The sequence below is a fragment of the Salvelinus alpinus genome, chromosome 3 (genome assembly GCF_045679555.1).
Source record: "Salvelinus alpinus chromosome 3, SLU_Salpinus.1, whole genome shotgun sequence".
In the NCBI taxonomy this organism is placed as follows: domain Eukaryota; kingdom Metazoa; phylum Chordata; class Actinopteri; order Salmoniformes; family Salmonidae; genus Salvelinus; species Salvelinus alpinus.
Window position 1 is genome coordinate 14,421,733 of NC_092088.1, and position 27,806 is coordinate 14,449,538.

General features: G+C 43.6%; 3 protein-coding genes across 7 annotated transcripts in view; 2 read left to right on the forward strand and 1 right to left on the reverse strand.

Annotated features, from left to right (window-relative positions):
• Nucleotides 1–15,084, forward strand: part of LOC139570057 (protein quaking-B-like) — a 45,805-nt gene extending 30,721 nt beyond the window's left edge. The window contains exons 4-8 of one of the 5 annotated variants that reach the window (XR_011674009.1): nt 3,122–3,265; nt 7,726–7,813; nt 8,194–8,490; nt 8,819–9,140; nt 13,281–15,084. Coding sequence is in view for 3 of the 5 variants with exons in the window: in XM_071391536.1 (XP_071247637.1) it covers nt 3,122–3,265; nt 7,726–7,813; nt 8,194–8,490; nt 9,044–9,140; nt 13,281–13,296 (642 nt within the window). In the remaining 2 variants the exon portion in view is untranslated. Of the gene's footprint in view, nt 1–3,121; nt 3,266–7,725; nt 7,814–8,193; nt 8,491–8,818; nt 12,230–13,280 lie in introns of those variants that run through there. The other 4 variants (XR_011674008.1, XM_071391536.1, XM_071391537.1 and 1 more) reach the window with 4 other exon arrangements.
• Nucleotides 15,085–19,243: 4,159 nt separating this feature from the next.
• On the forward strand, nt 19,244–22,704 carry LOC139570058 (mitochondrial import inner membrane translocase subunit Tim23). Its single transcript, XM_071391540.1, has 7 exons — nt 19,244–19,643; nt 19,780–19,838; nt 19,962–20,055; nt 20,209–20,293; nt 20,449–20,507; nt 20,658–20,768; nt 20,869–22,704. The coding sequence occupies exons 1-7, from the start codon at nt 19,547–19,549 to the stop codon at nt 20,982–20,984; spliced, it is 621 nt and encodes a 206-aa protein (XP_071247641.1). The 5' UTR covers nt 19,244–19,546; the 3' UTR covers nt 20,985–22,704.
• A 212-nt stretch (nt 22,705–22,916) lies between these two features.
• On the reverse strand, nt 22,917–26,010 carry LOC139570059 (chymotrypsin-like elastase family member 2A). The gene is made up of 6 exons (XM_071391541.1): nt 25,845–26,010; nt 25,361–25,470; nt 24,472–24,566; nt 23,949–24,229; nt 23,609–23,772; nt 22,917–23,419 (listed from the first exon to the last, which is right to left on the reverse strand). Exons 1-6 carry the CDS (start codon nt 25,972–25,974, stop codon nt 23,240–23,242), a joined length of 960 nt encoding a protein of 319 aa, XP_071247642.1. The 5' UTR covers nt 25,975–26,010; the 3' UTR covers nt 22,917–23,239.
• Nucleotides 26,011–27,806: the final 1,796 nt, after the last annotated feature.

Here is a 27,806-nt window from a genome sequence, read left to right on the forward strand (position 1 = left end):
AATGAAACAAGCCATGTGCATGACTCTCTTTGCATCTGTTGTTAAGGTCTTCTCTCATTACTCTTTTCATCTCCTTGGTCAGGGATGGCTCTGTATCCTTTTCCACCAGAACGTCACGGGTGATGTGGTCCAGGACAGGCTTGATGGCTGACAGTGTCACTCGTGTCTATGAGGCAAGTGCATCTGTAAACTTGCTCAGAGGTTCAAGGCGCTGGCACAGTTGCTCCATGACACTTATGTCGGCATCCTTGGGGCATCAGATGCCATGTTCCTCTTTCTCCAGCCAGTGTCGCACAGACTGGCTGCTGTTGACTGAGGAAACGCTCAAGCATCTTGTGTGTAGATCCCCATCGGGTCACCACATCATGGATCAGAGCCTTCTGTGGCATGTTGAGGGCAGCTTGCTTTTCTCTCAGTTCTCTCCTTCTCTTCCAGCACCGTGAGAAGCCTTGGACCAGATGATGGCAGGCCTTGACTGCTGTGTCAACTCTCTGAATTTTCAGAGCCTTTGAGATGGCCAGGTTCAAATGATGGCCAAAGCACCCAAGCCACAGATCTGGGAACTCTTCAAAAGCCTTGATCATGTTTGTTGCAATGTCTGTGGTTATGCAGACCAGGTCATTCTTGTTGACCCCCCCCCCCCCCCCACTCTTCCAGCATATTCTCAAAAAACTCTCTGATGTTGTGATCGTCTGGGAAGAACTGTGTTTCCAGGCAGTTTGATTCCAGTTGCCTGTCTGGGGTGAGGTAATGGATAGTGAAGGTGATGTAGGGTTGACCACCCCAGGGGCCAGTCTGGGGTGAGGTAATGGATAGTGAAGGTGATGTAGGGTTGACCACCCCAGGGGTCCAGTTGCCAGTCTGGGGTGAGGTAATGGATAGTGAAGCTGATGTAGGGTTGACCACCCCAGGGGTCCAGGGGCCAGTCTGGGGTGAGGTAATGGATAGTGAAGCTGATATAGGGTTGACCACACCTGCTTTCACTGGTCCAGAGGTCAGTAGTTGCAGCAAACCATTTGCTTTGAGCCAAACTTTTTCCAACATCAGTTTTAACCTGGTTGTACAGGTTTGGGATTTCAGTCATGGAAAATAATGTTTGTGATGACACTTTGTAGTAGGCACGGCAACCTTCATCAGGCTCAGAAAGCCAGGCCTCTCAACAATATGAAATGGCATCATGTCCTTTGCAATGTAATATGAAAGGGCTGCAGCGAGGTCTTGAGTATGTTTTGATGTGGGTCCATAAGCAGCCTGCCTTTTAAATGCTTGCTGGAGTGTCTGTGTCACAACTGTAGAGGAGGGACCAGTAGCATTACTGGGTTTGCCTGCTGCACGCCCACTCTTTAAACAAGGGAATAGCAAATGTATTATTATTACATTATAATTATTATTATTCACACACACAGTCTATCTTCTGTGTTGCATTTGAGCATATGCAATGACCCCATGCACAATTGACATAAATACAAATGAGTCTTAAGAAGACAGTGATAATAATTGCAATGAGCCCAACAATTGACATAAATACAGGAGTCTTGTATAGGAGTCTATAGTGTTTCTCCTGTTGCAACACTTTTACAACCAAGTCGACGTCTGCCTGATTTTAAATTAACGAAATATGTTGGTTGGGTGACTACACTACATAACCTTGTTATCGTGTTTAAGACACATGATGCAGACACATGATGCATACAGCAGCAGAACAACGTGTAGTGTTCCCTCAAAACAAAACCCACGTAGCTGCGCCTGCGTCGGACTGTTGCTAACTTTGGTTGATGCTGGACAGTATTTACCATGACTTTTAATGATGATTAAAATTTGAAACGGTAATACCGTTGGGAATTTTACCGTGGTTTATCGTGAAACCGCTAACCGTTTCATCCCTAGTAGACATTCTGACCTTCATGAGTGGGGATTATTCAATTAAATGGCTACAGTGTAAAACCAAGTGTTTAGGACCTGAACACATAACTAAACGCTTTTCTGTAACACTTTTTAAACACGTCAAGGCATTTAGAATGGCAATGAAAAAGCATCACAGTGTTTATATTGTAAACACCAGAACGTGTTTAATCCTTGTAACACTTTTTAAACACATGAACACGTTTATTCAGCACAAGACGTTCAGGTTTTAAACCCTAAACACTTGGTGTGAAGCCGTAATTTCATATTTCCCAGCATGCCTTTCGAGTGAATGTGAGAGATGCCCACTAATGACTGCTTGTTAGTGACAGAGACATGGTTCTTGCGTTCAGTTACATCTATTCTTGAAGCCTTCACTAAGTGATTGCTTAAGTGAATGTGTTTGAATTAAAACTAAACCCTTTATGACCTAAAATTATACATTTCATAAGGCCTTTAGTTATGGCCTAGTTATCCTTGACATTTTGGTCTGAAAATAATGGGCCACATCAGACCTGCAATTAACAGTACGCTGGTTTGTGAAGTGATTAGTACTTCCTATCGGAATCCAGCCAGAGGGAAGATATCCAAGAATTTAAATATTTGATCACAAACAAGAAAAAAATCTACCTGAAACAAAGGACGCTGGGAAATATGATAATGAGGCCACTGCCACGTCCTTTTCACTCTGAGAGACTTCAAGGAAAGGAACTCTACACAGTCGAGTAACGAGCACTCGACGATTTGAAAATAATTATTGAATCAAATGTCCTGTTCAGTTATACGTAAGTAAGGTGACAGACATTCTTAACACTGATCTGAATAAAAGGCATGGAAAGTCACATATATATTTTTTTATGACTAAAGTCTCAACAGGACAGTAGGAAAGGAAACGCTATTGTTTAAAATGTGAAGACTTAGGAGATATAGGTGTTCTCCTGGTTGGAAACCGACAGGAAAAAGATGACTATCATGTTTAATCTAGCCTCAATGGCAAATCTAAATACCTAATGGTTAAGTTTTAAACACTGACATTTAGTTTATGAGTGTGTCACATGTTTCTGGTTCTTACAGTGTACCGTGTCATTACAGAACTGAAGCCAATGTGGACAGTCTTCTGGGAAACGTAAACATTTTTTATGGATGAAGGAAGATGCTCACATACACACTCAAACACATACACACACACCGTAATATTATTGTTTTGTATGTGTATCAGGAAGAGCTGAACAGAGGGAAACCTAACTGGGAACACCTAAGTGAGGAACTTCATGTTCTCATCACAGTGGAAGACTCACACAACAGAGCTCAGATCAAACTACTAAGAGCTACCGCAGAGGTCAAGAAACTACTCGTACCAGCTGTGAGTACCAGGAGTTTCATGCTATAATTGTGTGTGTGTGTGTGTGTGTGTGTGTGTGTGTGTGTGTGTGTGTGTGTGTGTGTGTGTGTGTGTGTGTGTGTGTGTGTGTGTGTGTGTGTGTGTGTGTGTGTGTGTGTGTGTGTGTGTGTGTGTGTGTGTGTGTGTGTGTTGGGTAATTCGCCAGGCAGCATGTATAAAGGCGTAACCATGGTAATGCATGTGAAATTAGGGGATGAATGGTGAGACTGTTCACACTTTCTTTTCACTCTATCACTCCTTTCACTCCTCACACTTAATGAATTCCCTCTTCCTCTCTCTCTCTATTTTATTTTCTCACATCAACTCTTTCCATGTGTCCTCAACATTTCTCCCATTCTCTTAGCCTCCTGCCCCCTCACCTCACACAGACACATTTTTGCTAACAATGTTGCTCTACTGAAATTCAACTTTGAATAGAGTAGTTATGAACCCTCAACGAACTCTCAGATCACACTGCATTGATTTACAGTAATATAACTAATGCGGTCAACTTGTTCTGTCCCGCCCCTGTCTCTTAAAATGTCCAATCAGGGTGCAGTATCAACACCAGAGAGGTTATAATGATACATGTTAAAGGCCCAATGCAGCCGTTTTTATCTCAATATCAAATTATTTCTGGGTAACAATGAAGTACCTTAATGTGATTGTTTTCAAATTAAAATTGTAAATCATTTACAAAAATAGCTTCTTAGGAAAGAGCCATTTCTCAAACAAGAGTTTTGCTGGGGAAACTTAAAACTAGCTGTTATTGGCGAAGAGGTTTGAATTTTTTTTGGTCTATTAACTAATTTACCGCATGGTGATGTCACCATGGAATGCCAAAACTCCATCCCACCAAAACAGGCTGAAATTTCAGGTGGTCTTTTCAAACAGCTCTTACACTAAAAATGCATTATCATAATTTTCACAATTTAACAGTATTGTTCCAACCTCATAGTGTGGAAATAAATATAAAACACAGGAAAATCACATTTTTGGCCTTTAACTTAACCCAGAAAATCAGAGTGTGTGGGTAGGGGTTAATGATACAGTTGAAGTTGGAAGTTTACATACACTTAGGTTGGAGTCATTAAAACTCGTTTTTCAACCACGCCACAAATTTCTTGTTAACAAACTATAGTTTTGGCAAGTCAGTTAGGACTTCTACTTTGTGCATGACACAAGTGTTTACAGACAGATTATTTCACTTATAATTCACTGTATCACAATTCCAGTGGGTCAGAAGTTTACATACACTAAGTTGACTGTGCCTTTAAACAGCTTGGAAAATTCCAGAAAATGATGTAATGGCTTTAGAAGCTTCTGATAGGCTAATTTACGTAATTTAAGTCAATTGGAGGTGTCCCTGTGGATGTATTTCAAGGCCTATCTTCAAACTCAGTGCTTCTTTGCTTGACATCATGGAAAAATCTAAAGAATTCAGCCAAGACCTCAGAAACAAAACTGTAGACCTCCAAGTCTGCTTCATCCTTGGGAGCAATTTCCAAACGCCTGAAGGTACCACGTTCATCTGTACAAACAATAGTACGCAAGTATAAACACCATGGGACCACGCAGCCGTCATACGGCTCAGGAAGGAGACGCGTTCTGTCTCCTAGAGATGAACGTACTTTGGTGCGAAAAGTGCAAATCATTCCCAGAACAACAGCAAAGGAAGATGCTGGAGGAAACCGGTACAAAAGTATCTACAGTGGGGAGAACAAGTATTTGATACACTGCCGATTTTGCAGGTTTTCCTACTTACAAAGCATGTAGAGGTCTGTAATTTTTATCATAGGTACACTTCAACTGTGAGAGACGGAATCTAAAACAAAAATCCAGAAAATCACATTGTATGATTTTTAAGTAATTCATTTGCATTTTATTGCATGACATAAGTATTTGATCACCTACCAACCAGTAAGAATTCCGGCTCTCACAGACCTGTTAGTTTTTCTTTAAGAAGCCCTCCTGTTCTCCACTCATTACCTGTATTAACTGCACCTGTTTGAACTCGTTACCTGTATAAAAGACACCTGTCCACACACTCAATCAAACAGACTCCAACCTCTCCACAATGGCCAAGACCAGAGAGCTGTGTAAGGACATCAGGGATAAAATTGTAGACCTGCACAAGGCTGGGATGGGCTACAGGACAATAGGCAAGCAGCTTGGTGAGAAGGCAACAACTGTTGGCGCAATTATTAGAAAATAGAAGAAAATAGAAGAAGTTCAAGATGATGGTCAATCACCCTCGGTCTGGGGCTCCATGCAAGATCTCACCTCGTGGGGCATCAATGATCATGAGGAAGGTGAGGGATCAGCCCAGAACTACACGGCAGGACCTGGTCAATGACCTGAAGAGAGCTGGGACCACAGTCTCAAAGAAAACCATTAGTAACACACTACGCCGTCATGGATTAAAATCCTGCAGCGCACACAAGGTCCCCCTGCTCAAGCAGGCGCATGTCCAGGCCCGTCTGAAGTTTGCCAATGACCATCTGGATGATCCAGAGGAGGAATGGGAGAAGGTCATGTGGTCTGATGATTCAAAAATAAAGCTTTTTGGTCTAAACTCCACTCGCCGTGTTTGGAGGAAGAAGAAGGATGAGTACAACCCCAAGAACACCATCCCAACCGTGAAGCATGGAGGTGGAAACATCATTCTTTGGGGATGCTTTTCTGCAAAGGGGACAGGACGACTGCACCGTATTGAGGGGAGGATGGATGGGGCCATTTATTGCGAGATCTTAGCCAACAACCTCCTTCCCTCAGTAAGAGCATTGATGATGGGTCGTGGCTGGGTCTTCCAGCATGACAACGACCCGAAACACACAGCCAGGGCAACTAAGGAGTGGCTCCGTAAGAAGTATCTCAAGGTCCTGGAGTGGCCTAGCCAGTCTCCAGACCTGAACCCAATAGAAAATCTTTGGAGGGAGCTGAAAGTCCGTATTGCCCAGCGACAGCCCCGAAACCTGAAGGATCTGGAGAAGGTCTGTATGGAGGAAAGGGCCTAAATCCCTGCTGCAGTGTGTGCAAACCTGGTCAAGAACTACAGGAAACGTATGATCTCTGTAATTGCAAACAAAGGATTCTGTACCAAATATTAAGTTCTGCTTTTCTGATGTATCAAATACTTATGTCATGCAAAAAAATGCTAATTAATTACTTAAAAATCATACAATGTGATTTTCGGGATTTTTGTTTTAGATTCCGTCTCTCACAGTTGAAGTGTACCTATGATAAAAATGACAGACCTCTACATGCTTTGTAAGTAGGAAAATCGGCAAAATCGGCAGTGTATCAAATACTTGTTCTCCCCACTGTATATCCACAGTAAAACGAAAGGCCGCTCAGCAAGGAAGATGCCACTGCTCCAAAACCGCCATAAAAAAGCCAGACTACGGTTTGCAACTGCACATGGGGACAAAGATCGTACTTTTTGGAGAAATGTCCTCTGGTCTGATGAAACAAAAATAGAACTGTTTGGCCATAATGACCATCGTTATGTTTGGAGGAAAAAGGGGAGGCTTGCAAGCCGAGAACACCATCCCAACTGTGAAGCACGGGGGTGGCAGCATCATGCTGTGGGGGTGCTTTGCTGCAGGAGGGACTGGCGCACTTCACAAAATAGATGGCATCATGAGGCAGGAAAATTATGTGGATATATTGAAGCAACATCTCAAGACATCAGTCAGGAAGTGAAAGCTTGGTCGCAAATGGGTCTTCCAAATGGACAATGACCCCAAGCATACTTCCAAAGTTGTGACAACAAAGTCAAGGTATTGGAGTGGCCATCACAAAGCCCTGACCTCAATTCCATCAAAAATTTGTGGGCAGAACTGAAAAAGTGTGTGTGAGCGAGGAGGCCTACAAACCTGACTCAGTTACACCAGCTCTGTCAGGAGGAATGGGCCAAAATTCACCCAATTTATGTGGGAAGTTTGTGGAAGGCGCCCCGAAACGTTTGACCCAAGTTAAACCATTTAAAGACAATGGTACTAAATACTAATTGAATGTACGTAAACTTCTGACCCACTGGGATTGTGATGAAAGAAATAAAAGCTGAAATAAATCCTTCTCTCTACTATTATTCTGACATTGAACATTATTAAAATAGTGGTGATCCTAACTGACCTAAGACAGGGAATTTTTACTAGGATTAAATGTCAGCAATTGTGAAAAACGGAGTTTAAATGTATTTGGCTAAGGTGTATGTAAACTTCCGACTTCAAGTGTATCTGTTAGTTTAACCTGACCTAGCTGTACATCCCTCACAATCTGTTGGCCAGAGCGTAGCATAATCCAAACTTCAACCAACTGTGTGTGTGTGTGTGTGTGTGTGTGTGTGTGTGTGTGTGTGTGTGTGTGTGTGTGTGTGTGTGTGTGTGTGTGTGTGTGTGTGTGTGTGTGTGTGTGTGTGTGTGTGTGTGTGTGTGTAGGCTGATGGAGAGGACAGTCTAAAAAAGATGCAGCTAATGGAGCTCGCCATTCTCAACGGAACCTACAGAGACGCCAACATCAAGCAACGTAAGGATGACATCATCAGGAAGCGGTCTCTCTCTCTCTATGTGTCTGTGGGTGTGTCTGTGTGGGTGTGTCTGTGTGGGTGGCTGTGGGTGTGTCTGTGGGTTTGGCTGTGTCTGTGGGTGTGTGTGTGGGTGCATGATGTGTGATGACATCTTCAGGAAGCGCCTGTCCTGAAACTGACTTTTTGAGGGAGGTGTTTTCTTTTCCATCTAGTAATGGATTGTCTATTTGTTCTTTCTCTCGGTCTCTCTCTCTCTCTCTATGTGTGTGGGTGTGTGTCTGTGTGGATATCTGTGGGTGTGTCTGTGTGGGTGTGTCTGTGGGTGTGTGTCTGTGTGGGTGTGTCTGTGGGTGTGTCTGTGTGTGCATGATGTGTGTAGCCACTATGGCCTTTTCCCTAGCCTCCTCTCAGCAGCCTCGGCTCATCTCCAGCCCCTCCCCTGTCATGCAGCAGGCTATGCGAAGCCCCGCCCCTGGTCAACAGCCCAACCTCATGCCTCACCTGATTCGTCAGATCCAGAGTCAGCAGGCCCTCATGCAAGGAGCCAATCAGCACGCAGCACTGATGCAGCAATCACCTGAATCAGGAGGGTTCTTCTACACTCCCTACGAATATTCCCCCTACACCCTAACTCCATCTATACTAGAATACCCCATGGACACTACTGGTGTACTAGGTAAACACAGATACACTGATACACTGATACAGACAATTATAGCATGAAACTCCTGGTACTCACAGCTGGTACGAGTAGTTTCTTGACCTCTGCTGTAGCTCTTAGTAGTTTGATCTGAGCTCTGTTGTGTGAGTCTTCCACTGTGATGAGAACATGAAGTTCCTCACTTAGGTGTTCCCAGTTTGGTTTCTCTCTGTTCAGCTCACACACACACACACACACACACACACACACACACACACACACACACACACAGATCAAGTTGATTTGGGCATGAGGGTTGTGTTGTTGTGTTGTGACCTGGTTCTATTTCTCTCTCTGTCTCCAGGTATGGCTTTCCAAACCAAAGGCTGAGAGATGAACTCTCTCCTACACATGGACCTCTCTCACACACACATGCACACACACACACACACACACACTGGACAGGCTTATCTGAAATGGGCCTCTTGTCTGTCTTCTTAATGATTCTGTCACTGTTTGATGATGTCACTGTTTGATGATGTCACTGTTAACCTCCTGTGTTTTGGTGATGTGGTTGCGTGGTGAGCAGGAGCGATGACGGCTCAGGTGCAACGCCACAATATGAGAGCCCATCCTTACCAAAGAGTAGTGAACACCGACAGAGGTCAGTTAGATCACCAGACTGTGTGAGTGGGAATACGCATTCGTGAGTGGTTTTCATTGTGTTTGCGCGACAGTGTGTGTGTGTGTCCGTCAGTTGACCAATGTGTGCCGCCTGCTAAGAGAGGAATGAGACCAGAATGTGAGGGGAAAGTCAAACAGTGGGCTGTGTGTAAATGTCTAACAACAGTCTGTTGTCCCCTGCTTTTAGAATGGACCGTTCCTCCATCTGACTGTGACCTTGTGACTCTCTTTAGAGTTCTGAGAGCTCTCTTCACATATTATGTTTCTCACTCTCTTTCTCACTGTCTCTCCTCTCCCCTCTCCCCTCTCCTCTCTCCCCTCTCCTCTCTCCCCTCTCCTCTCCCCTCTCCTCTCTCTCCCCTCTCCTCTCTCTCCCCTCTCCTCTCTCTCCTCTCCTTTCCTTCCTCTCTCATATATATATATATATATACACATATCTATACAAATATACTGTATATACAGTTTAAGTCGGAGGTTTACATACACCTTAGCCAAATACATTTAAACTCAGTTTTTCACAATTCCTGACATTTAATCCTAGTAACAATTCCCTGTCTTAGGTCAGGATCACCACTTTATTTTAAGAATGTGAAATGTCAGAATAATAGTAGAGAGAATTATTTATTTCAGCTTTTATTTCTTTCATCACATTCCCAGTTTACATACACTCAATTAGTATTTAGTAACATTGCCTTTAAATTGTTTAACTTGGGTCAAACGTTTCGGGTAGCCTTCCACAAGCTTCCCACAATAAGTTGGGTGAATTTTGGCCCATTCCTCCTGACAGAGCTGGTGTAACTGAGTCAGGTTTTTAGGCCTCCTTGCTCGCACACGCTTTTTTTGTTCTGCCCACAGATTTTCTATAGGATTGAGGTCAGGGCTTTATGATGGCCACTCCAATACCTTGAATTTGTTGTCCTTAAGCCATTTTGCCACAACTTTGGAAGTATGCTTGGGGTCATTGTCCATTTGGAAGATCCATTTGCGACCAAGCTTTAACTTCCTGACTGATGTCTTGAGATGTTGCTTCAATATATCCACATAATTTTTCTTCCACATGAAGTCATCTATTTTGTGAAGTGCACCAGTCCCTTCTGCAGCAAAGCACCCCCACATCATGATGTTGCCACCCCTGTGCTTCACGGTTGGGATGGTGTTCTTCGGCTTGCAAGCCGGTCATTATGGCCAAACAGTTCTATTTTTGTTTCATCAGACCAGAGGACATTTCTCCAAAAAGTACGATCTTTGTCCCCATGTGCAGTTGCAAACCGTAGTCTGGCTTTTTTATGGTGGTTTTGGAGCAGTGGCTTCTTCCTTGCTGAGCGGCCTTTCAGGTTATGTCGATATAGGACTCGTTTTACTGTGGATATAAATACTTTGGTACCTGTTTCCTCCAGCATCTTCACAAGGTCCTTTGCTGTTGTTCTGTGATTGATTTGCACTTTTCGCACCAAGGTACGTTCATCTCTAGGAGACAGAACGCGTCTCCTTCCTCCTTCCTACTATTGTTTGTACAGATGAGCGTGGTACCTTCAGGCGTTTGGAAATTGCTCCCAAGGATGAATCAGACATGTGGAGGTCTACAAAAAAAAATTCTGAGGTCTTGCCTGATTTCTTTTGATTTTCCCAAGCAAATAGGCACTGAGTTTGAAGGTAGGCCTTGAAATAAATCCACAGGTACACCTCCCAATTGACTCAGATGATGTCAAGTAGCCTATCAGAAGCTTCTAAAGCAATGACATACTTTTCTGGAATTTTCCAAGCTGTTTAAATGCACAGTCAACTTAGTGTATGTAAACTTCTGACCCACTGGAATTGTGATACAGTGAGTTATAAGTGAAATAATCTGTCTGTAAACAATTGTTGGAAAAATTACTTGTTTCATGCACAAAGTAGATGTCCTAACCGACTTGCCAAAACTATAGTTTGTTAACAAGAAATTTGTGGAGTGGTTGAAAAACGAGTTTTAATGACTCCAACCCAAGTGTATGTAAACTTACAACTTCAACTGTATATTCATACATACATACAGTACTAGTCAAAGGTTTGGACACACCTACTCATTCAAGGGTTTTTCTTTATTTGTACTATTTTCTACATTGTATAATAATAGTGAAGACATCAAAACTATGAAATAACAAATATGGAATCATGTAGTAACCAAAAAAGTGTTAAACAAATTAAAATATATGTTATATTTGAGATTCTTCAAAGTAGCCACCATTTGCCTTGATGACAGCTTTGCATACTCTTGGCATTCTCTCAACCAGCTTCATGAGGTAGTCACCTGGAATGCATTTAAATTAACAGGTGTGCCTTGTTAAAAGTACATTTGTGGAATTTCTTTCCTTCTTAATGCGTTTGAGCAAGACCAAGACCAAGTCCATATCAGCAAAGAGAAATGACAGTCCATCATGACTTTAAGACATGAAGGTCAGTCAATCTGGAAAATTTCAAGAACACTTTTTTGGTTACTACATGATTCTATATGTGTTATTTCATAGTTTTGATGTCTTCACTATTATTATACAATGTAGAAAATAGTACAAATAAAGAAAAACCCTTGAATGAGAAGGTGTGTCCCTTGCTTTCTTCTCTCTCTCTTTCTCTCTCTTTCCTGGTTATTTCACTACTGTTCAACCTTAGAGACAAGTAGTCATCTTTTTTATATTGTCTTACATTACACCATTCCTTTCATTTGATTTTGTCAAAGTAAACTCTACCTTTTAATCTACTCTTTTATTTATTGATGTGGTTTTATAATGATTGTTTTGTGGATCTCATGGATCAGAGACATACAGTACTTGAAGCTGAAACAGCCACCTCATAGCCATACTCCATATGATCCTATATACTGTGTAGTATATGACCCTATACTTCTAAAAGACTACTGAAATCTCTATTAGGAGATTTCCGTAGTGTGTGTGTGTAAAGTAAGCATTACTGGACCTTCGGGGTGGGGATGGGTTTACACGAGAGAGAATTTAGATTGACATTCCGTTGTCATCTCATTATGCGTAGCCTGTTCTTTTTAGATAATTGTCATTTTTGCTCATGTGCTTTCCAAAAATAAATGGATGTTTTCTTTAGAGTTTAGACTTGAAGCTCTAATTCATATTTATGAAGCAAGCGGTTCAAGGGTTGTTTCGGTATGACTTTGTGTGTTAAAGTGATGTTGGTGTTTTCTTGGTGTCACTTTGGTAACAGTAGGACTTGCCTTGCTGTGTGTCAGCTATAGTTTAACTGGTGTGCATAGAGAACCAAAGATTGAGATTTAAAATAAATAAATAATAATAATCTGAAAACCAATGTAAATTATTATAATTTGAAAATATCTGTTAAAATATCTGTTCTTAATTCCTTCTAAAAACCACATCTCTTAACATGTCATGGCTCTCTGTTAACTGCAGGCCTCGTTTCTTCTCTAATGCTTAACAGCAGTCTGGAAATCATCACCAGATCATTTTTAATCAATTAATTGGTCATCATTGCATTTGGTCTTTTCTGTGAAGACACCATAACGTTACACCGTGACTACTGCTAACCACTGCTGAACCCAACCTCTAGGACCTAGTGGTCATTTCACATGTCTGATTTGGTCCATCAAGGCATTGATGATTAGGACTAGATTATGTGAGACAACTTGTGGTCCACACAAGTCGACTGGGTTGAGAAACACACTGGGTTAGTCAGAGCAGCTTTAGACGTCATTGACACTCACAAGAAACCATACCCTCTGCTCTCTCCATGGTTTCTCAGTCTGTAATGCAGCTAGCCTCACTGTAACAGTGTTCAAACCTTCTACAAAGGCTCTTTTACAATGCCTTCATTAGCAGTACATAAGCATTTATAAGTGCCTATGTCAGCAGTCACTGGTTGGCATCTCACATCGTGTCACTCACTTAATGCAGATGCCAGACCTTATGTCAACCTGCGGCTACTGACTTGTAACTGTCAATGTAGTGTTTATGAAGGTGTTGTGTGTGTGTGTGTTTGTGTGACTGGAGTAGATCTTTCATGTGGTCATCTTGACACCACTAGCTGACACTAATCTCTTTCTATCTTTTTCTGTGTGTCTTTTTTATGTTCTCATTTCTGTGTGTATGTCCGTCTGTCTCCTAACCCCCCCCCCCCCCCCCCAGCTGCCACGGCAACTAACCCCTGACCTCTGCCCACTGATGACCCACCCGTCTCCGCCCGTGCCTCGCTCGTTGCCATGCTCTGGACAGCAGCCACGCCCCTCCCCCAGAGTCACCTCTGCCTAACCAACCAGAGACCAGCGGCCATGGTAACGACCCTTCAGGACCCAATCAGGACCCAGTCACCAGCCACACCCACCCAAACACTACACTATCAAGCCATGTGCCACTTTTATAGGAAACCCCACAGCCAAACCACCCAACCACAACCCCCTTTAACCAAATCTCCCCAATCTGCACTGGTCAGATAACCTGGCTCTATTCCTTGCCCTGCACTGAGTCAATGTGGAGCTATAATATTATAATAATTCAATAATCCATATAATAACAGTCATATGTATGATCATAATTATACTTGTCGAGCACACTGACCCTCCACCCCCACTAGTCTGACTGTCCCTGTTCTCAAAACGTCACTGTCACACAAAACGTTACTTAGATCGGGTTTACCAGGTCACACCAGTTTCACACGATGTCCTCTCTAAGACTAGAGTCTCGACTGTTGCACCATGCCTGCCTTTCTACAGTGAGCTGAGCCTATCTAATGTGTAAGATCTAAGCTCTCCAGGTATAGTCTCAACCACAACGTTACAGTATTATAGAAATGCGGAGAACAAAGTGCCTTTTAGTTATTTAAATAGATCTGTTACAGACCAGCCTTTTTATGAAGGCTTTCTAATCTCCATGAAAGAGGAATAACCTGACGCCATCTTTTCTATCAACACAGTGAAAGAGATGTGGTGTATTTTACAGAAACCATCTCAATGTTGTGGTTTAACATAAACCCACACGTCTTCTGGGTTTAGAGTGAAGTGCCAAAGGGTCTGTTCCTTCCGTTCGTGCAGTAGGACCTTCTCAACACAGTATTAATGTTGTGTGTTTATTTTATTTTGGGGAGTGATGTTTATGTATTTGTGTGTGTGTGTCTGCCTTTGAGAACACACTCTATCGTATAGTGTTGTGTTATTAGATGTGTGTGTGTGTGTGTGTGTGTGTGTGTGTGTGTGTGTGTGTGTGTGTGTGTGTGTGTGTGTGTGTGTGTGTGTGTGTGTGTGTGTGTGTGTGTGTGTGTGTGTGTGTGTGTGTGTGTGTGTGTGTGTGTGTGTGTGTGTGTGTGTTACATATTTGACCCCCTAACTAGCCTCTTGCCAAGCGGTTGTGTTTACTCCACACAAACCGTCTCCTTCAAGACAAAACATGGACAATACTGTACATGTATAACATCTGTAACATCTGTTTTATAATGCAATTTTATATTATATTTTTTATGTGAGAAATAACATTAAATTATGTTTTCAGATAAGAACAGTATGCCTTACTATGAATATATTTTTTCATTCAGTTTAAGAGATAATATTGCCTCCAACCAATGTGCCATTCACAAAGTGTCCGGAGTGTTTTTAAAGTCCTGATATACTGAAAACCTTCACATTTTCTGGAAGATTCTTGTTTTTCAAGTTAATCTCAGTGTTGCTTACCTTCTGTAACTTCTGTATGTAAAGGAGGATTAACTCTGTAGTACTGAATATTAATCTACTCTTTGTACTAACTGACCAGTCCTGTACTTTTAACCTCTTTACTCATATCTGTCTCTGCTTTGGTTTCTTTTCAAATATATACTGTGTGAATCAGATAATTAAAAAGTGTTGTTAATGTTTAACTTTTTAAAAGCTGGTTAAAAAAATAACTCTTTGTACTGGAAAACGATAACATATTATTAAACTGGTAGTTTAAAAAAACTAACAAACTTTGTCACTTTTTCTCTGTAGCATCTAAAGTTTCCTCAGAGCTTCCTTTCTGCGTACTAATCTTAGACACACTGCAGATACCATTGGAATACACTTATATACTTTAGAAAGAAAGTACGCTAGACATACTTGTTCCCCCTTCCCCCTCATCTCTCTGGCTCTCTCCCACTCAAACAGCTAGACAGATTTCAAAAAGGAGATTCCAAGATGATGGGCAATCTGAAGCAAATCGATTGTGCAACCTAACCTCACTCACTCACACCTACCTACCTACCTACCCACACACAAACATGCAAACACATCTGCTGAGCGAACTATACTGGAACACTGTGGCTCTCCCTAACGTATAGTATCTCTCTCATTCCACGGTTAATTACAGCCATGTGTCATATTTTAACTGCTGTACATTCTTTCTCTCGAAGACTGCACCCGAGCACACATACGGTATATAGACCTATAAAATATTTATTTGACAGGGCTGTCAGTGGGTTGTTCTCTCCCTGCCCTTCCTGCACCCTCTCTGGGTGTAATTGAGGTAATTGAGCCCCAGGCTTGGCTCTGGGCCTGTGTTCCGGATACTGCCCCTGCAGCTGTTGGGGGAGAAGGAGTATGATCTGGCAACCCGCTAGACTAGAGTGTGGGAGCAAGAACATCAATATGACATTCCTATGGAAGGAGAGTGGGCTAAAAGAGAAAGATTGAGAATGAGTGCGAGGGAGAAGAAGAAATGCCAAGGAAGAGAAGATAAAGGTTTGCCTTTCCCCATATGCTCCCTTTTCCTACTGCGTCATTCTCCCATTTGGGGTTTGAGGCAGATGCACCTGTCAGAAACATCTAGAACACTGTGTGTGTGTGTGTGTGTGTGCTCTCGATTTTGGCTGTTCCTGTTTTGTCTAGTTTTATGATGTTCAGTCCAGGATCCAGTGGTGGAAAAAGTTCCTTTACAGAAAATTACTCAAGTGAAAGTAACCCAGTAAAATACTACTTGAGTAAAAGTCTAAGTATTTTGTTTTAAATATACTTAAGTATCAAAAGTAAATGTAATTGCTAAAATATACTTGGGTATCAAAATTAAAAGTATAAATCGATTAAAATTCCTTATATTAAGCAAACCTGGATAGCCAGGGGCACACCTACACTCAGACATAATTTACAAACGATGCATTTGTGTTGAGTTAGTCAGCCCGATCCGAGGCAGTTGAGATGACCAGGGATATTCTCTTGACAAGTGTGTGAATTGGACCATTTTCCTGTCCTGCTAAGCATTCCAAATGTAACGAGTACTCTTGGGTGTCAGGGAAAATGTAAAAAAAATTCTTAACGAATGTAGTGAAGTAAAACTTTTCATAAATATAAATAGTAAAATATTTTTTTCTTAAGTACTTAACACCACTGCCAGGATCTCTCAGACCATCGCCAGACCATGTGGTAAGCTCCTCTCCTCTCTGTCTAATCTAGCCTACAGACAATACTAGCCCACAGCTTCCAATACTCGGATAACCATGTCATCGCTACCTTGAAAGGAAATTCATATAGCAAGTCAAAACGTACAAATATCTAGGAGTTTGAGTGAATGAGAAGCTGAGCTTCACTAATCATGTTGAGAAGCTGGTAAAGAAACTCAAGTTGGGCCTCCCGAGTGGCGCGGCGGTCTAAGGCGTCACTACAGACCCAGGTTCCTTCCCAGGCTGTGTAACAGCCTGCCGAGACCCATGAGGCGGCACACAATTGGCCCAGCGTCGTTCGGGTTAGGGGAGTGTTTGGCCGGCCAGGATTTCCTTGTCCCTTCACGCTCTAGCGACTCCTTGTGGAGGACCGGGCGCCTGTAAGCTGACCTGGGTCGCCAGCTGGACGGTGTTTCCTCCGACACATTGGTGCGGCTGGCTTCCGGCTTAAGCGAGCAGTGTCAAGAAGCAGTGCGGCTTGGCAGGGTCGTGTTTCGGAGGACGCATGGTTCTCGACCTTCGCCTTTCCCGAGTCCATAGGGGAGTTGCAGCGATGGGACAAGACTGTAACTACCATTTGGATATCCCGAAATTGGGGAGAAAAAGTGTTAAAAGTAAAAAAACGTTGAGAATAGGTTTTTATTACCTTCATAAGGTTTGTTTTTCTTTGGAGCCAGAAAAGCGCTGATACGGTGTACATTCCTGTCTGTGTTGGACTACAGTAATGTTATTTACATGCAAACCTCAAGTTCTACCCTGAAGACACTTGATTCTGTGTAGCATGCATCACTATGATCTCTATAGTGCTGTTGGCTGGTCTTCTTTGACTCCACGTAGGCTTAAATATAGGTATACTATGATCTACACTGAATATACAAACATTAAGAACCCCTTCCTAACATTGGGTTGCACCCTCCCACCCCCCACCCCCACACTTTTGCTCTCAGAACAGCCTCAATTTGTCAGGGCATGGAATCTACAAGGTGTGGAAAGCGTTCCACAGGGATACTGGCCCATGTTGACTCCAAATCTTCCCACAGTTGTCAAGTTGGCTTGATGTCCTTTGGGTGGGTGACACTACACATAGGAAACTGTTGAGCGTGAACAATCCAGCAGTGTAGCAGTGTTGCAGTTCCTGACACAAAACAATGTGCCTGGCACCTACTACCAGACCATAGCTTGAAACACCAGAATCTTGTTTCCTTGGAGGAGTTTAAAAGTTTGCTTGACTCACATGTTACTGAGGAATGTGATTGTCATTAGGGCTTCATGCGGTGTTACATATGGTTGATTTTTATCTACGACGTTTGAATGTTTCTGTAATTGTAACGTATAAATGTTGTTAACGGTGTGTCTATGCCTGATATTTGTCTGAAACATGGTCCCCCCCTGTCTTGTTAGGACCAGGTCTCACTTGAAAAATAGATTTGATCTCAATGAGACTAACCTGGATATATAAAGGCTATATCAAATAAAATTGTAAAACACTGCACTGAGCCTGTTTAAAGAGCCACAATGTTCACTTCTTGTCTCTGTGACAGCAAGCACACACACACACGGGTCCTGTTGAGGCCCCTTTCTGTACTGGTTTAGTTCAGCTGAGAGAAAAAAGAGAGGGTGGAGATAGCTAAGATCGAGAGAGATCTAGTAACAAGTGTGCATGTGGGATAGAGAAGAAGAAGAAGATTAAAGATGACATCACAGCTATTTTTCTCACATACACCATTTTTTGGGCTGTGCCCCCTCCTCCCTCCTGGTGATTGGCTGAGGATGAGCTAGCCTCTTGGCCAGTCCGTATGTGTGTGTGCGTGTGTGCATGCGTGCGCGTGAGACTGAATAGGGTATTGTATGAGGCCAGCGGGTTCACATATCTCCCATTCGGAGACAACAGTTACTCACAGACTGTGCCAGGCAGCTTGAACACACACACACACACACACACACACACACACACACACACACACACACACACACACACACACACACACACACACACACACACACACACACACACAGCAACAATGACAATCTTCATCGCTCCACTTGGACTGGGCTGAATACACAATAACACAAGGCAGCTACAGTGGCTGCATCTAAATAAGATGTTATTTGTGGGTGTTTTTTTTAAATCACAATAAATGTATTCAGTATCCCTCTGACCCGCAACAGATGGCTGGACTGTGTGTGTAGGCCAGGCCTACACACACTAAGGAGGGCGCAAGCCAAAACATTTGTGTGTGTGGGTGTGTCTATGCAAAGCAAAACAGATTTAGAGTGAACAAAGACCTAACACACATTAAAGTCTCATCAAAGAGAGTACTGGTGGTCTCCATAGTCTGGTCACAGATGAAATGGGAATTAAAGGGAAGATGAAAGGAGTTAGTTATTATACTCTTTGGGGTCTGGTCTTTCGGTTACAGACGAACTGGCGTTGAGCGATTTAATGTTACTTTGCTTCCATCTAGCGCAATATATTAGTACTTTAACTGACCCTGTGATGTCATGAACTGTCGCAAAGATTATCGGACACTTTACGCTTCATTTACATCTGAATGTATGGCTTTTGTCACTTCAGTCATCTCAAATATATTTCGATATGTTTATAGCCCCGTATCAAATGCAACAATTGCTTTATTTCACCCGTTTTACGTTTAGTTATTGACCTCAATGCTGTGTTTACGTTTTTTTACGTAATCACCTGTGTGGTCGCTTTACGGCAGAGCGTGGAGGTCAGAGAAGCATGATGAAAAGGCGAACCCAACCATCCATTACAAAAAGCAGATCAGTTCAATACCTGACTACTTACAGTAAGACAGTGTACAAACCCATTGAAACGTAAACATATTACTGCGTTGTAGATACCAGGAAATATCGCTATATAGCTTTTCCAACGAGAACTGTCGGTCTCTTGGCTTGCATTATACCGTTTGGTCTGCTAGGCTAGCTAGCTAGCTCACGCAACCAGCATCTCCAATCCGAAGCATTTGCCGGGTGTGTTTCCAGATCTTCCCCAGACATGGACAACAATTCCCCCGGATCGGGAGGGAAAGGTGGCTTCGGGAGTCTCTTTGGCGGCAGCGAATACTCCAACACAGAACTCGCCGGTGTCCCATGTAAGTGCCCCTGCCAATTTATGCATGTACCTAGCTAGCATGCTAACTAGCGTTAGCTAGACAAGTTGACATCACAGAGGTGGTTAAGGTTTATGTTGAACATGACAACTGTTGAATTGTCCAATTTTCTACACAGTGACTGGAATGAGCCCTCTGTCACCTTATCTCAATGTCGACCCCCGCTACCTCGTACAGGTAAAATATTCTAGTTAGTTAGTAGTATACATTTGACCTCAATCAATAAATGTAGAATTGATTTGTGACATTCCCAATAACATGTCGACTAAGATAACAGATGTTAACCTGTGTGTGTTCCAGGACACAGATGAGTTCATTCTGCCCACAGGGGCCAGCAAAACCAGAGGGAGGTTTGAACTGGCCTTCTTCACCATTGGGGGCTGCTGCATCACAGGTGAGAGGCATACTCCCTCTCTCCCTTCCTTCCTCCCTCAGTTTCTCTCTCTCCCTCTCTCATCTCTTCTCTCTGTCCCTTTCACTCCCCCTCTCCCAGATTAAGTTATGTTGTCTGCTGGTTCTGCTTGTATCTGATTCTCTCCATCTCTAGGAGCTGCGTTTGGGACAGTGAATGGTCTGAGGATGGGGTTGAAGGATACAAGAGAAATGGGCTGGACTAAACCTCGCAACGTCCAGTAAGCACCACTATGTTCTTCCAGTAGTATGTGGCTTTAGTGTTATCACGTTGGAGGCGGGTCTTAGTCATGCTAATAGAAATGCTATATTGTATGGCGCTCTATATACTGCTCTCTGATTGGCTCGCTTATCTGACCTCTGACCTTGACCGCAGGATTCTCAACATGGTGACCAGACAAGGTGCATCGTGGGCCAACACACTGGGCTCTGTTGGTGAGTACTCACATCTTCCTCTCTCCTCATCTCTTCTTCATCACCATGCTAACCAGGTGTCAGGGTCTTCTGTCCTTAGTATTGTTGTATTAACCAGTGTGTGTGTGTGTGTGTGTGTGTGTGTGTGTGTGTGTGTGTGTGTGTGTGCAGCATTGTTGTACAGTGTATTTGGCGTTGCCATAGAGAAGGCTAGAGGAGCAGAGGATGATATCAACACTGTGGCTGCTGGGACTCTCACAGGCATGCTCTTCAAATCCACAGGTAGGTGTGTGTGTGTGCCCTGTCTGTGATTAGTCAAGGAGCTGTGTAAACACCATGGTCTGTCTCACTCATCTTATTGTGTGTGTGTGTTGTGTTTCAGGAGGGCTGAAGGGAGTGGCGCGTGGTGGTCTGGCGGGGTTAGCCTTGTCCGGTGCCTACGCTCTCTACAGCAACTGGGACCATATCAGAGGCGGCTCCTCTTCAAGTGTCTACTGAACACGTCCCTGTCTATTTGGTTTATTCCAAAATGGCACCCTCTTCCCTCCCTCCAGATCCTCAGGGAATAGGGTGCCAGTAGTCAAACCCCTCCCACAAATATCAACAGCCTATCCCCCTGTTCACTTCCTGATTTATTTTATTATTATTATTTTTTAAGCGGTTCTGGGATATTGGAGGAAGGACTGAGATGTCGTTAAACCATGGACAAAATGACCTCCGAGAAACATCCCTCTGTCTACACACAACTGCCCCTGCTGCCCCGCCCACCCGGTGACAGAGCCCAGTCCCTTTGGGGTACCTCCCCTCTCACCCCCCATAGATCTGAAAAGCTATTTCCAAGGGGTTCATGTGTTATTGTATTGGGAACTGTTTTTAGAAATGTATCTTTTGTTATATTATTGAATGCTGAGTCTAGTAGCCGGGAAGAAAGAGAGAGAGAGAGACATGTTAAGAGTATTTAGTAAGCAGAGGGAGACTGGGGCCCTGTTGTAATACTTTTCACATGCCTCCTCCCTCCCTGTGAAGTAGTCACTGATCTGACATGACTGGAGCGATGGAAACAATGCAGTGGAGATCTGTTTACACCTATCTAGTCAAGCTCTCCCGAGTGGCGCAGTGGTGTAAGGCAAGAGGCGTCACTACAGTCCCTGGTTTGAATCCAGGCTGTATCACATCTGGCCGTGATTGGGAATCTCATAGGGCGGCGCACAATTGGCCCAGTGTCGTCCAGGTTTGGCCCGGGGTAGGCCATCATTGTAAATACGAATTTGTTCTTAACGGACTTACCTAGTTAAATAAAGGTTAAATGTAAAAAATAAAATGTCCGATCAGTGATTACATCGAGAAGGGGTGAAGGAATGATGGATATATTTGAAGACCTCTGCTGGTGTTACCGACTAGGTATTTAAAGGGCAACTCCTCCACTTTTCAACCTAATTTTCATTTTCTCCAACACAATACGTGTCAACGTTTTGTGAAAACGGTGCATTTCTACATTTTGTAGAAAAGAAATGTGAAGTTTAAAAAGTTCTACCTGATAACATCAAAAGTGATTTTTAAACACTGAGATTTGCAGTGACGTGGGGAGCAGGAACAAACCCTGCCTTGGGCCAGAAACTCGTTGTAGGTTTTAATCTTACCCTGTGATGTCAGTTTTTTTAGGACATTCTTTTAAACCACAGATCCTAGAAACACTGTTTTCACATATGTATACATTGTTTTGATGATGGATAGGAGGTTGAAAAGTGGTGGAATTGCCCTTTAACATGTAAAGACTATTAGCTCCCTATTGTAAAGCCTAGTGGTTAGTACAGAGAGCAAGTCTTCTCAGGCAAGGTTATTCATCATCTAACACTGGTTCATTGAACAACCTCTACCACACTGGTCTTAGACCTGATCAGAAAGCTGCTGGAAACCATGATTGTAGTCCTGTCTCTTGATGTTGGTTGTAGTCCTTCAGATACGAACCACAAGACTCTTCTCTTCAAACTGAAGAGCAATGAGAAACTTTCCCCACACACACCCTACCAAGGCCTTACCATCAGTACTGTTCTAATGCAGCTGTTCATAGTGAGTACTATTTTCCTGTTAGTTGGGCTTGATGCTGGCCTGTTTAAAAAGTTACCTCCAAACAGTACTGGAAGTGTGTATATTATCTGTGTCGCCTTGCCTGTTAATCCCACTGTAAGAACAATACAACAAACAATGGAAATACGAATGTGTTGCCCTGGGTCTTTGTCAGTTGTGCTCATGCTGTTTACACGGTGAAAGCCTGTGTGGGGGGGGGGGGGGGTGCGCCATTGTGACTGACTGGGTTTGAATTCACCTGCCACAATCTCAGCTACACTATCGGTCAGTAAGCTAAACTAATAACCATAGTGTTCTACACCAGAAAGAAGAGCTTCACAATGTTCTGCTTTTTCTGCTAACTTTATTGGGTGCATGGTGGGAAATGTAGTCAGGAAAGAGTACAACCAGGAAGTGGAGTAGTGGTTGGGGACAGGGTGGGGGTCAAGGTGTCATAAATGCCATGCAAATATTGCACCATTTAAAATAGGATAACATGATTCTGAATGTTACATTTAGCAGAACAGAATGCTCAAGACAAAATTGATAGGTTATGGACATGGAACAACACTGAATCATTGACATGAGTGTGATTACGAAACAAACTGCAATATGCTATCTCTCCCCAAAAAACACTGCTGTAGTTTGATGGGTGCAGAAGGGTTGTAAGGTTCTGTGTGTGTGGTCTAGTGCAGGAAGAAGTCTCTGATGCGGGTAGCCTCGATCCAGGGGATGTAGTTGGCGGTGCGGGTGAACACGCTGGGCTTGTTCTCCACAGTGCAGCCGATGGGGCCGAAGCTCACCACACCGTGCACCTCCCACCTGTCACGCCCCAGCTGACACAGCAGAGGACCCCCTGAGTCACCCTGAGAGGAGAGGGGGTAGAGACATTGTTAGATCACATTACGATGTTAATACAAAGTACAAGTATGTATTTCTTCCTCTCTTTTCTTTCCCATTCCTGCCTCTGTCTCTCCCTTCTCTCCCTTGCTCCCTCCCTCTCTGTCCCCATCTCCCTCCTGCTCTCCCTTGCTCTCTCCTCCGTCCCTTTCTACCTGGCAGGCAGCAGGTGGTCCTTCTGTATCTCTGAAGCCGGCACAGATCATGGAGTCCCGGACGCGGTCTCCCCAGAACTTCTTCTGACGGCAGGTCTTGAAGTCGATGATGGGCAGACGGGCCTGGTTCAGAGCCTCAGCCAGAGACACGTTCTCCTTCCCACCTGATACACAGACAGGGATACACCACAGGATTACCTTTGAGTAACATTCTTGTTACTACTGAACACAACCCTGGTCGATGCTCTCTTGTCCTCAGTCTTAGTTCTCACATAAGTGGTTATAGTCTCCCTCCAGCCTCCCACCTCAACCCTTGTGCCTCCCCCTCATCCCACCTTACCCCGAGTGTCTCCCCAGCCGGTCACCCAGCAGTATTGTCCAGGCTTCAGGTTGATCTGTTTGCGCGGCAGGCATGCGTAGCGTATATGGTTGTTGGGCACGATGTCGGTGGCAGCCTTGACCAGGGCGATGTCATAGTCCAGCTCGCTGTGTGTGGGGTAACGGAAGTGCTCGTGACGGTAGATCCTCTTCACCGGGATAGTCCTCTCGGGCGTCTCGGAACGTTTCAGCCGATGCTTCCCCAGGACGATCCTCCAACTCCCAGCATCCTCGGCTTTACCCCTGAGACACACAGCATGGTGGGTAACTGAGTTCACACAGGGTTCAGACTGAAGCTGTCACAATCCACACAGGTAATCTAGTAGTCTACTAGTCGTTGACGTTTTCTGAAGATGTTTTGACTCTAGTCTTAACTGAGTTTTAGTGTAGGTTAATGAGGTTAATGAGTGGTAGCACACAACATTATTGAAATGGCTCATCTTACTTAGGGAGTCCGTGTGTGTCTACTGTCTAACTGGTCTTACTTCTGGAAGCAGTGGGCAGCGGTGAGGACCCAGTTCTTGTGGATGAGTGTTCCGCCACAGACGTGGATGTAGTGCTTACTGCCTCTGGGACGAACCTGAGACACACAGGTACCATTAACCCACAAGCAAGACCTTCCTCTACAAGTAACTGTTCAGTGTTTCCAGATTTCTATGAAATATAACCTGCATTTAATTACAATATGAGTGGAATATTTTTCCTTCCAAAAAATGGCAATAAAGTATATTTAAAAAGCAGCCTTTCTGTATTGGAATGGTGTGGGCGTACCCCGACAACAGAATGGTGTGGACGTACCCCGACAACAGAATGGTGTGGACGTACCCCGACAACAGAATGGTGTGGGCGTACCCCGACAACAGAATGGTGTGGGCGTACCCCGACAACAGAATGGTGTGAGCGTACCCCGACAACAGAATGGAGTGGGCGTACCCCGACAACAGAATGGTGTGGGCGTACCCCGACAACAGAATGGTGTGGGCGTACCCCGACAACAGAATGGTGTGGGCGTATACCGGTCATTAAAAATATTAATGCGAGTAGACCGCTGATTGGTCAGCTCAGCCAATGAGCCAACATGACATCATGTTCTATTTAAGCAATAAGGCCCGAGGAGGTGTGGTTCCTTATTGCTTTTATAAACCAGTTACCAGCGTAAATATAACAGTAAACAAGTCATTTTGCATATATATTCTCAAATTTCTGCTTTGGCCATATACGATTATCCGACTAGTCAATAACATTATTTGGAAACAAGTTAAATTATGGACAGTTACTTTTAAGTCAAAGTTTCACTTCGTCTCTAAGTACAAATGAGATGCCCTAAATTAGCAGGTAGAAGTATGTTTATTGGTTGATTTGTTGATTGATTACCTGTAGGGAGACCTGCCATGGCCAGGAGTGAGGTCTGGCCTCGTTGCCAGAGACAATCCGTTCAGCCATGTTGGGTTTGTAGTGTGCCATGCCACAGTCCTTAGGCCAGTCTATAGGAGACAAAATACACATGAACTGTCAGTACAGTCAGACTAATACTGATCCTTGATCAGCCATGTCAAAGTCTGTGGGCCGGTTCAAGAATATAAGAGATCAGAGACTATGGCTGCGTTTACACAGGCACCCCAATTCTGATACTTTTTCCACTAATTGGTCTATTGACCAATCAGATCCGCTCTTTTGCTGATATTTGGGCTGCTTGTGTAAACACAGCCTTTGTGACTGTCACAGGTCAGAACAATTAGAATTATATATTTTTATGTTTGACTTTGTTTTAGTTATTGGCCCAATTAGGAAGGGTTGAGATCACACTGAATAAATGAGAGAGAGGTGTAGTTAAGATGACTGTGTGTTTCTGGCTCACCTAGTTGCAGGACTTTGTGCTGGGCCTGGGGCAGTCTGCCGGGGGTCAGGGTGTATGCGGCGGCAGGCAGAGCCGACACACTCAACAGCAGCAGCAGAGATATGAGCGGAGGTCCAGGAACATCAACCATCTTCAGCAGAATCACTGCCTCGTGCCCACAGCTCACTATTTATACAGCACTGGACAAACTCAGTCATATACACATACACACACTCATAAACAAACTAATATGCGCACACCCCCCCCCCCCCCCCCTTCCCCCAAGGACAAAAAGGACCACAAAGCACCAGCGTTGGATTGTTCTCCTGCAGCCAGGGGCTTCTGGGAGGCCCATCAGCACTTTCAACACACACGCACACATTCATACATGCGCATGCATGAATACATACACACAGGCACAACACGCTCCCTTGGCCGCAGACATAGGACAAACATGTAGGTCAAACACAGCTGTACTCGCCACTCACCCCATCAGTCCACCTCCTGATCCTCTGTCACCTGACCCGGTGACCTCTAGATGACCTTACCTGTACCCCCCCCCAAACCCCACCCCCTACCCCCATAAACACACACACAATTGATCAAATCATCACTCTACCCATTCATGCCTACAAGCTATTACACCCCATTACTTGTAATTATAAACTTGGTGGTTTGAGCCCTGAATGCTGATTGGCTGACAGCCATGATATATCAGACCGTATACAATGGGTATGACAAAACACTTATTTTTACTGCTTTAATGACGTTGGTAACCAGTTTATAACTCCGCGTTGTATTGTGCCTAAGAACACCCCTTAGCCGTGGTATATTGGCCATGTACTACACCTCCCCGGGCCTTATTGCTTAAATAACATCCCTCACAAGGCTTACTTTTATTTATCTAAACATTTACTTAACTATAAATTGTCACCAGTTAACCTCTGTAACCTATCCAATAAAATACAAAACCACTTCATTGGAAATACATTACATTAAATTCATCCAAACCTCCCTAGGGCTGTGGATGGATGAAGTCATCCTATATAAGTACGGCCTGCAACTAGGCCCAAGACTGTACCACTTTCATCCCACAGGGGGCATGATGTAAAAAGAGAGAGAGAGGGAGTGAGAGCTTTGTTACTCTACATGATACATACAACTACCGTGTTTGTTCGTGAACAGTGAGACATGACAACAGTAGAAGCAGCTAGCGAGGTAAGGTTTCAGGCCTTTACTACGGTGAAAGACAGGGAATGTGCCTGCTCATCTGAACAGTGGCACTACACAGGGCCTGAATGAACCGAACATATATAGTATAGACTCACTCACCACCATGGTTCACCAAGTTTACACACACTCTGTGAGTACCTGTGTGTTTATTTTGAGAGGGTGAGGGAGTGTACTGTATATGTATAGTGCAGAGAATACATATGAAAGTGACAATAGTTATGTTTTGACCGGATTATTTAATACATGACATAGTTTTTTTTCTTCCATTGTAGATTCTTTACAATCAACCATAGCATCCATACATTCACATTCCCACACGTATTGTAATACCCTGCAGTTAGGCAGTAACTGATAAATAAAAACACATATTGACGTCAAGGAATCCTGGACCTTTATGTTATTGCAGCCCTGAACCCAAGTAGTATCTCTTCTATTAAAAAGCCCAAACTTGTTTTACCTACTGGCAGATACATTTGAATACCAACAGAAATACATTTTGTTTGAGGTAACAACAAAAATATGAAGTAGCTAAAAACTACACTACATCAGTACGGAGTCCAGGTTTATACAGATGGAGACCAGTGTTAGGTTTATACAGATGGAGTCCAGGTTTATACAGATGGAGTCCAGGTTTATACAGATGGAGTCCAGGTTTATACAGATGGAGTCCAGTGTTAGGGCAATAAAGATGGAGTCCAGTGTTAGGGCAATAAAGATGGAGTCCAGTGTTAGGGCAATACAGATGGAGTC

Excerpts from the sequence above, each read along its gene's own strand:
- LOC139570058 (XM_071391540.1), top strand. The coding sequence starts at position 19,547 with ATGGACAACAATTCCCCCGGATCGGGAGGGAAAGGTGGCTTCGGGAGT. Across the intron at positions 19,839-19,961 it reads ACCCCCGCTACCTCGTACAG|GACACAGATGAGTTCATTCT; the intron begins GTAAAATATTCT and ends TGTGTGTTCCAG. Across the intron at positions 20,769-20,868 it reads CATGCTCTTCAAATCCACAG|GAGGGCTGAAGGGAGTGGCG; the intron begins GTAGGTGTGTGT and ends GTTGTGTTTCAG.
- LOC139570059 (XM_071391541.1), bottom strand. The coding sequence starts at position 25,974 with ATGGTTGATGTTCCTGGACCTCCGCTCATATCTCTGCTGCTGCTGTTG. Across the intron at positions 24,567-25,360 it reads CATGGCAGGTCTCCCTACAG|GTTCGTCCCAGAGGCAGTAA; the intron begins GTAATCAATCAA and ends TGTGTGTCTCAG. Across the intron at positions 23,773-23,948 it reads CGGCTGGGGAGACACTCGGG|GTGGGAAGGAGAACGTGTCT; the intron begins GTAAGGTGGGAT and ends TCTGTGTATCAG.